Source organism: Tiliqua scincoides, chromosome 4 (genome assembly GCF_035046505.1).
Source record: "Tiliqua scincoides isolate rTilSci1 chromosome 4, rTilSci1.hap2, whole genome shotgun sequence".
In the NCBI taxonomy this organism is placed as follows: domain Eukaryota; kingdom Metazoa; phylum Chordata; class Lepidosauria; order Squamata; family Scincidae; genus Tiliqua; species Tiliqua scincoides.
Genome location: NC_089824.1, coordinates 201,087,657 through 201,097,543, shown reverse-complemented (window position 1 = coordinate 201,097,543; position 9,887 = coordinate 201,087,657). Strand labels below are relative to the sequence as shown.

The window sequence follows — 9,887 nt, the reverse complement described above, 5'->3', positions numbered from 1 at the left end:
GGTCCTCTTGAGGAATGCAAGCAGCAGTACCCTCAATAGGGAACTTAAGTCATGGGGAAAAAATGACTACATTGGTGAAGCTTCTGTCTTTTGCTCTTTTGGAGGGCTGACAGACAGACAGCCTCTGTGAAGCAAACTATTTTGGCCACTTAGCTCCAAACGTCCCTTGAATTACCGAAGGACTGAGTTAATCACAGTGTAAGTATCTTGGTAAAACACTGGAAATCCAGATGCAAGAGGTCAATGAGCAATCTGCAGTAGCTCAGCAGGAAATATGAAGAACCAAAGATGTGCTTCTGGAGCAGGTCATGGATAATGGAGAGAGTCACTGATGACAGAGATGCTGCCCTTGCAACTATCTCACTAGCTCCTTGCCTGCTGTTTGATGCCAGAATAGAACTGGTCCCAGACCCCCAATCCATTCAATGGAGTGGAAGAATGTTTCTAGTCAGGTCATCCTCTCTCTGGTAGGTTTCACACAGACACTCCGAGTCTTGGCTTGGGTAATTCTCAGAGTCCTCTGGCTCTGCACTGTCACTGTTCCGCACAGCAGCCTCAAGGGCTTTCTGCCTGCGGTAGAAGTGGGAGAACTTGTTGAAGATGATTGTGATGGGCAGTGCCACAACCAAAATCCCACCCAGGATGCAGCCAGAAGCGGCCAGCTTGCCCGCGACTGTCACTGGCACAACGTCTCCATAGCCTACTGTGGTCATGCTAACCGTCCCCCACCACCAACAGGCAGGAATTGTATCAAAGCCAACGTCTTCTTCCTTTTCTGCGGTGTAGGCCACTCCAGAGAAAACAGACACCCCAACAGCCAAATACAGCAGCAGAATCCCCACCTCTCTGTAGCTATGCTGAAAGAGAAAACAGAAGGAAAAAAAGTCACTAGAGATGTAGCATGTGAAGCTGCCTTAGAAAGAGTCAGATCACTAGTCTAGCTACAGCAATACCTTGCACTTTTATTCATGTTCTGATCTCTAACCAGACAAAAGTGGATGAATGTCAAAAGCATAGCCTTAGTTAGCTTGCCAATTTATTTTGGCTGGTGAAAAACATAAATAACTATATAACATGTGAATATGTGCAAAACCTAAATAAACAGAAATAAAAAATAAACATAAGAACTTTGATGAATGTCGTGGAAGGTTGGATGAAGCTGGATGAAAGAGGAAAGCACATGGATGAAACCTGAAATGTGGTCACACTTGAAAATGGTTGAAAGAGCAAAGCGATGAAAGCCAAGTGGATGATAGTCAAGGTATTGCTGTAGTTCAGTATTGTTTGTGTTGCCAGGCAGTTGTCCTCCAAGTTCTCAGAGAAGTGTCTTTCTCCTTCCTGATCAAGTTCCTGGGAAATGAGCCGGAGATCTTCTGTATGCTAAGGAAGTGGTCCATCACTGAGACTTGGACTCAGGCTTGAGAACATCTCAGCTGAAGCAAAGTCATGGTCCTGTCTTGCCTCGTCCATTCCATACTTATTCAATGGACTCTCTTTTTCCTTCCAATATTGCTGTTTCCATTTTATCCTGCTTTTCCTCTAGTGATCAAGATACCAGATTTGATCACAAATTGATTTAGTATGGAAATGCAGGTTACAAGGCCAATCATGTTACCTTAACAAATGCAGGAATTGGTAACATCAGTGGGGTCAATAGTGATCATGGTAAACCTTCCTGTGTCTACCAGGTCTCCCTTGTGCCTACCACATCACCAGCAAATGTAATTTATTTTAAGCTCTGATTTCATTTTTTCAAGACCACCTTACAGTGAGTCAAAGTATTCGTCCATGTAACAAAGTATTGTCTACACAGGTCTTTCCCAGCTTCACCTGGAGACAAGAGAGGTGGAACCCAAGTGTCTACAGGCACTTAACCTAGCTCCATCTCTATATATACACCACTTATAACTATACAGTGAGTTTACTCAACTGAATTCCACACCTCTCCCTTAAAGGCCAATTTATTTTTTATTATTCACATTTTTATACCACCCTTCCTCCAAAGAGCCCAGGGCAGTATACACAGCTGTTCCTCTCCCCCTCACAACAACCCTGTGAGGTAGGTAAGGCAGAAAGTGACTGGCCCAAGGTCAACCAGGAAGCTTCGTGGCTGAGGGGTGATTTGAACCTGGATCTTCCAGGTCTGAGTCCACCTCCCAAACCACTACACCACCTTGGCTCTCGCCTGCCTTGCTTATTGAAGAACTGATTGTCCTTTCTCACAGTGTTTTTATTTTAATTTCCTTTCTGGAGATAGGTGACATTCTGCCCTTCGACTCTGCCTACAGTAATGCACATTTAAAATGAGTATTAGATAGTTCCTGGCATATAAAACAAACCAACTCCCAAAATCAGAGCCCCAGGCAATCAGTGCCAAGTCATTCATGAACAATGCTCTGTGCCACAGCCATTCATCCTGCTTGAGATCTGGAAGAGCTAGCAGTTCAGAGAGAGAGAGAGAGAGAGAGAGAGTTGCAAAAGATCACGCTGAACTCCATTTCAAATCCATTTCAACTCTCAGCTCTATTACAGCTGCAACACTTGACATTATTTTTTTTGCAGAATCAGAAATTACTCTTGCTGCTGAATGCCACCTCTTCTAATCATTACAACAAACAATAAATCTTGTTTTCCCCATTAAAAAAAAAAAAAGACGGACGGAAAGCTCCAGAATGTGAATCAAACAGCTTAGTCACCCCTGTGACTAATGCAAACTGAGATCGAGGCCGAGGTAGCCATCACTGCCCTTGGCGCTTCTCTGCCTCCCGACATGGTGTCAGTGAAGGGCAGTGTGGACTGATGTTACCAAAAGGGCTGTTTCGTTTAGGGGAATTATTACACTGCCCTTATTGGAACATGAGGATCGTAGGCTGGATAACAGGATGGCGTAATGCAGAGAAATTCCCTTTTGCTTAAAGAGGAGACTGAGAGAAAGATAACTTTCAATAAAAGATTATGGTTTATTGCAAAAGAACAAAGCTAAACATAATGCACATGGAAAAATATATTTCTTGGTACCTAGCTTCCATGATGGTTGCGTGTGAAGAGTATTTGGTGCATCCGAGGAAATCAGAAAAAGGAAGGGGGGTTGTAGGGAAGGATTTTAGGGGGTCCCTGCTCTGCCAGCCCCAGTTGCTAACTAAAGATGGGGAGAGAAGGGGGGGAGAAGGGAAAGAGTTCCAGGTGCAAGATAGTTACCTGTTCTTGTAGAGCCAGTGGGGGGGGGGGGGAGGAAAGAGTCCTGTGGAGAGGACCCTCTGACACAACACAAATGTGTTGGGACTTGGAGAGAGAGAGCATGTGAGAGGGAGCCCTCTCTTAAAAGGGGTTGGGAGACAGTGCTGAGTTGTATGGTAGCTTGATTGCTAACCCAAAACTGGGTGCTTGGAGTATGTATACATTTGAATGGGGATCAGGAAGTCAGTTATCAGCAAAATTCAATGGGGTCTATGGCTGGCTTCCTAGATGGGGGAACTTAACAAAGACTGAGTGGAGTCAATAGAATAAATCAGCAACACAAGAAAGCAGTTCAAGTTTGCATGGAGGAAGTGCGCATAATGCAGGGGCATCCAAACTTTCTGGCAGGAGGGCCACATCAACTCTCTGACAAGTTCAAGTTTGCATAAACAGTGATTGGATTAAAACACAAGACTTCCTCGCATAATGCAGGGGTGTCCAAACATTGGGGGCCAGAAAAAAATAGAATTAATTTACATTTCAAATTTGAATAAATTTACATAAATGAATATATTAGAGATGGAACTTACATGAATGAATGAAGGTCTTGCAATAGCTTATGGCCTATAAAAGGCCTTGCACAAAGCAAGGCCAGCCTTTCCTTTGCTGCCACTGCTGCATCACAGATGTGAAACAGGAAGCAGTGGAGGGAGCCCTCGTCCCACAGCTCATGCAAGAGGTTGAACACTTGGTTGTCACGCTGAGAGCAGTTGCATCAGGCCAGCACTGGCTCCAGCAAGTCTCTGAAGGGCCAGAGGCTCATTGGAGACTGGGGTCTCCCTGAGGGCCAGATTGGGAGTCCTCAAGGGCCGCAAGTGGCCCCAAGGCCGGGGTTTGGGCACCTCTGGCATAATGTGTGACTATGGGGGGTGGTGGTTGTGTAACCATGAGCTTGTGGCTTGACCAGAGTCCTGGAAATGTGGCCTGTATGCTGGCAGAACAGTTTAGCTTTGTGTGATATTATACCCAGATATATAGAAAATCAAAACTAAAAGGCAAAAGGGGATTTTCACATAACACTGGTGCTGCTGGATGTCCTTGAGGGATGAGGCTGTTCCTGGACTCCAAATCAGCACCACCACTAGCCACAGATTGGGCCAGGCTTTGGTTTGTATTCAGCTGAGACATGTACCCGTCTGGTGTCTGCAGCATTTGGCAAGGAAGCGATTAATTTCCTAGTGGCAAATAAATATCTGTCACTCTCCTCCTTTCACAGATTGCAAAGCAGGCATTTGGAAGGGGAGGGGAAAGCCCTCACTATGCCAAGAGCCATCTGATGTGTGGGGTGATGCCAATGCAGCCATGGGGAAAATCAAGAAGGTTACTGATGTAGGAAACTTCAGTAAGCTGGGCCTGTACCAGTTTGCAGAAGGGAAACTGGGAAAGAGGCAAGTTTCTCCCACTACTGGAGCACTGAGAGAGGAAGAGCAGTATCTGCCCAAGTGATCCCTTTTCCTGGACTGAATTTGGCAATCCTATCAGATGGCCATACTAGCAAACATCCCATGCCAGGTCTCCTAAGTTCACAGCACAAACTTTTTGCTGCTATGTCACACCAGCTCTCAATAAGAGGCACAGTTCAGAAACACCTGCAAGTTCAAGTGACCTGTGCAGCTGGATTCCGCGCATGGTTACTCAGCAGCAAGTTCTGCTGAGTTCATGGATGGCAACTTCCAAGCATCTATATGATGTCCTGACCAGATTAATACAGATAAAATATAAACAAACAAATGCAGATTACAGAAACCAACTCTGTACTAAATTTAATTGACAAGTCATGGAAAACACGGGAGTACAGAAAAATGTTGACGAGATCTTTGGTGTTAAATATTTGGATCTTTCTGCCTTTGATGATGTTTATGAATTGCTATGTTGGACAATCAGAAGGTCCTTAGTGGGTGGATATTCCTACGGTATTAAGATGAGTTTTACTGAGTTTAATACTGGTTAATGGCTTGTTGAAGTATTTAACAGACAACCCAGTTTCCCATCTGGCCCAGTCCTATATCCCGCTCTACATGGCCCTGAGGATGACCACCTTAAAAAGCTACTTCTGGCCCCATTTGTTGGGAAGACTGAGATTTTTCTTCTCCTCGTCCCGCTGCTCCATGTACTCAGGCTGTAGCTTTGTGAATTATGTGACACTCAATATAAACTTTTGTGTCTGTCTTACAGCTTGGACACACCCCACTATTTCAGGTCTGATGCTTACACCAGATAACCCATGCAGTTGTCAAAAGATGATGAGCCCATCCATCAACATGAAGGGCGGCAGCATGTTTTACTCATGCATGTCAGGTGAGGAATGAATGTGCCTCTTCATCACTATGGGGTAGGACTCACACACAGCATCACATGAGCAGCAGCAGCAAAAAAAAAAAAAAAAAAAAAGGCTCTGTCAGAGCTGGTTTATTTATAGGGAAGGTGCAAGAGATAGACAGCAAGGAAGAATGGTAGAGTGACAGCCAAACCCAGGATAAAGCTGTCAAATAAAAACAAAAGAGGGTTGCCATTTATAGAAGGACAACCCAGACGAGCAACCCGAGCTGTGTGGAAGCTGAGACGTTGCAACAATGCTAGGAATAAAATACTAGTTAAGGAGTAGGAACTCAAGTGCTTCTGGGGGGTGGGGAATGGGCCCATGGACACATTATCTTCACACTGGAAGATAATGGGCCCTGAGCATTTAGATCAATAATACATTTTCATCTTTTTATAGCTGCCATTACTTTTACTTCCAGCTTCTCACTCTGCTGGCTGTGTGAGAGGACGGACACACACGGCAAAACACAGTTCCAGCAGAAAACAGCAATGAGAAGAAAGCTTCCATCAAGCAAAAGTTACGAACAGGTCATGATTTGCCTCTGCTAAGGTGGTCCCTTTGAAGCTCTGCAGAGCCTTCTCCACGCTCTTCTCTCAGTCCCCACAGCCCAGCATTATCCTTGCTCAAAACCTCTGTGCGCCAGTGCTGCTAATCTGAGTTGCGCAAACATTTCCCATTCACTTAAGCGACTTCCTTCGTTCTCCCTACTTCATCATATGACTGGAATTCATTTGCTGTCTTCCTTTAAATCCCAGCAGCAGATGAAGCCTCATCAAGCATATGCCGTATGCATCAATTCTCACAGATTCACACACATGTTAAAAAAAATCCCTCCACTTAAAGCAGTAGCAAATCCTTATAGCACAAGCTAGGGGCAGGCAGTGAGTCCCAATGAAGCCTGGACAAAAGCTGAGAGGCATGCAGGCAGAGTGCTAGTCACAAATGGGGGTGCAAGTTAGGCAACCCAGTGCCCACCATGGCTCTGAAGAGAGCAGACCCTCACCTGGGGTAGATCCAGTGTTTATGTTTGGGGGGGATATGAGCACTACCAACTCCAGAGCCCAGGTCAACCAGGTGGGTAGACCTGGGCTCCCATTCCAGTCAATCCTGCTGGCACCTGCCAAATGAGTGCTCCCCCTTGTGTACAATTTTGCTCTCCAGTCCAGAGGGTGCTCTTGTGTACTGGCACACAGTTGGGGGTGCACCCATGCTCCCCCCCCCCTGGATCCACCCCTGCCCTCACCAACCTGAATGACCTTTTGTGGAATAGAGAACATCCACTGTGTCTCCTACAGGAATAGAATATGCCTGTGTGACCTGAATATTAATCATACCCTCTCCCTAGGTAGTGCAATTCCTACATTCCTTGCAGTCTTGATGACTTATAACACTGTCAGAGAAATAAGTTTCCACGGTGGGAGGCAAATTATGATGAGCACTACTCTGCAATTTGTGCACATGGAGAATTAGGGTCTAAATGTGAAGCACTAGCAGATGTTGTCAAGTGAGAGTCTTCTCCCATTGAAATTTCACAGCTGTGCTTGACAGCAACAAGGAGCAGAAAATATTGGTGTTGGGTATCAGTCAAGGAACTGGTGACACAGATGAAGTTAAAGCCCAACAAACCGACAGCTTCAGTGGGCTTTGACCTGCTGCCCAACACTGAATAAGCCTGCACAACATATTGACCTGCCAAGCTGAACATAACCCAGCACCCGCACCTTAGACCCAGAACATGATGTGAGGACAGCCACTTTGCTGAAGCTAAGTAAGAAGCTAACCAATTCTATCTGTGCATCAATGCAGCCACGTCAACAGGGTGTGCGCTGCATCCCATGGGGGTTTTGAGACCCAAAAGCCTTTTCCTCCTCCCTTGCCCTGGGGCAAGCCCATGCTGCCCACTGGGTCTGCTTGGACATGTGCCAGCTATATAGCTGGCACAAGCCCATATGGATCTGGAAAGGAAGATTAAGGCCAGGAAGGGGGCAGGATATAGGCAATTCCGAGATAGACAATGCCCCCTTCCTGATCTTGATCCATGCTTCTTCCTGCCCCATTCTCCAAGCTGTTCCTCCCCTACCGTATCCCATTCCACCCACCCTTGCCCCCTGCCCCCATTCATAGATTGCGTCAAAAGTCTGGTCAGGACCTGGATGGGCGACTGTCTAAGAAACCCACCTGCGCTGCATTAAGTTCCATGCTGGGATATAAACAACTATATTGTGGCTTGCAGATATAGATCCGAGTTGGTACCAAAACCATGAGGTTTCTTGGGCCCCTAGTTCATAACACGCTTGTGTATGAACTTGTGTATGTATCATAACACGCTTGTGCAGCTCCAGTTTAGATGTTATAGGGGTGCCAAATTCGTTTCATACAGAGGGCCGAATAGCATTCATGATGCCTGCTAAGGGCCGGAAGTGATGTCATTAGGTAGGAAATGATGTCATTAAACAGGTCTTAACCAAAGAAAGCACTTTTCTCACTTAGGAACTCATTAGCTGCAAATGACAGAAGAGAAAATATGCAGATCTTGATCATATTTCAAGATATGGGAAAGCCCAATTTCATGTGGGCTGCCTTTCAGCAGCAATTCCTTAGCACTGCTCAGCAGCTGAGAGCCTAAGAGCTGGATAAAAAGCTTCCATGGGCCGCATCTGGTCCCCGGGCCTTATGTCTGACACTCCTGTTCTAATGTATTACAAGCACAAACGTTGCAGAAGAACAATTACAGGGTTAATAGTTTTGGTGCAAGTCATTTTTAGCTAAACTGCATGCCATGGGGGGGGGGGGCGGAAGGAAGGAGAAGGCTTGTAGCATTGTTACCAGTCTGATTTGAGAGGAGAAAAAGAAAATTACCATTTTAATCCATCTCATCAAAGTCATCACAAAGGAAGTTTGTGAATCAGGTGGATCTCCATGCAATCAACTACCTGAATGTAGTGGATCTAGATGGCCCAAGAGTCCTCTTCTTGCAAAAATATGCTTGGGAAGATGCTGGTCAAGTATTGGATCCTGGTAATCTCTTGATTCTTCAAGGCTTTCAAGGGTACCTGGTACAGTAAACTAGTACATTCCTCAGTATCCCTTGTCCTAAGCTAGGCTATATCTCTTTTGGACCAAGTCTAAAGAATTTAGCTCACTTCATCCACACAAAGTCCTTTGCCTTCCCTGTCGTCATTTATCATCACATTGCCAGGCCCTCTGAAAACAAGGACAGTAGAGCAGACTTCACAGTCTCCCAGACACCCTCTACACTGCTGGAGATCCCTGTCCCAGCCACTAGACAGCCAGTCATGCACACAAACATCCAGCTGGCCTTGGAATGCCTTCTGGTGTCTGACAAATAAGAATTCTTGCAGGTCAGCCTTAGACTGCCTGGCAGCACACTTATAAGAAAAAAAGATGAGCTCTGATCAACAGAGCTGGAAAAATATTTGAAGTTAGCCTACAGCACCTGGTATTCCCAGGCAGTCTCCCATCCAAGTACTAACCAGGCCCGACCCTGCTTAGCTTCTGAGCTCAGACGAGATTGGGCGCATTCAGGGTAGTATGGCCATTTTCCCCCCCTAATGGTCAAGATGATGTACATACTGTCCACCACCACCCCACCCAAAATTTGTGCAGAGAACAGAAAAAGCTGTACACAGAATAAAAATGAGAAAAGTTATACTTGGATTAGGGTTTTGTCCTAAGAGCTTTTTCTGTTTGCATATTAAGTTCAATTTGCACAAAAGAGGGAGGGATTTTCATCAATGTAGCCACCCCCGTGCCCCTCCATCTATCTGTTCCTGAGGGTCTCCCAACCACCAGGAGTAGATGGCGGGGGGGGGGGGGGAGAAAAGACAGCAGAAGATTGGAGAAAAGCTCTCCCTTTGCAAATGGAACTTCTTCCATGAACAGAAGAATCTCAGATGATAGAATTCCTAGTATTTGGAAGTGTCAGACTCTAGAACCATTGGGTAAGAAACAGGGGTACCTCAGGCAAGAAAAGGGGGTTGTGTATGATGAAGGGCCATGCCTGGGAAACATCAGGGGGCTTTGTACTGCCCAGACAGCCAACCCATGGCTATATATATTACGGTCGCCCAGAAAGTAATGCACCACATTTTTTTTCTTCAACAATTATTTACTGAACACAGTGAAATTTACACACAAGAAAAAATGATGTTTCTTCTACACTCCCTATTTTTCCATGTAATCTCCATCCAGTTCTATGGCCTTCCTCCAGCGAGACACAAGGGCATGTATGCCCTGTCGGTACCACTCCTTGTTCTGGTCACGAAGCCATTTCTGCACTGTGCGAATCACCTCTTCGTCATCCTCA

The 9,887-nt window shown here is 45.7% G+C and overlaps 1 protein-coding gene and 1 pseudogene across 1 annotated transcript in view; both read right to left on the bottom strand.

Annotated features, from left to right (window-relative positions):
• Positions 1-209: 209 nt before the first annotated feature.
• KCNS1 (potassium voltage-gated channel modifier subfamily S member 1) overlaps positions 210-9,887 on the bottom strand; it is a 108,585-nt gene continuing 98,907 nt past the window's right edge. Inside the window, exon 6 of the mRNA XM_066624700.1 lies at positions 210-857. Coding sequence (XP_066480797.1) covers positions 423-857 — 435 coding nt within the window. The 3' untranslated portion in view covers positions 210-422. The remainder of the gene's footprint in view (positions 858-9,887) is intronic.
• Positions 9,006-9,124, bottom strand: LOC136650690 (5S ribosomal RNA; annotated as a pseudogene).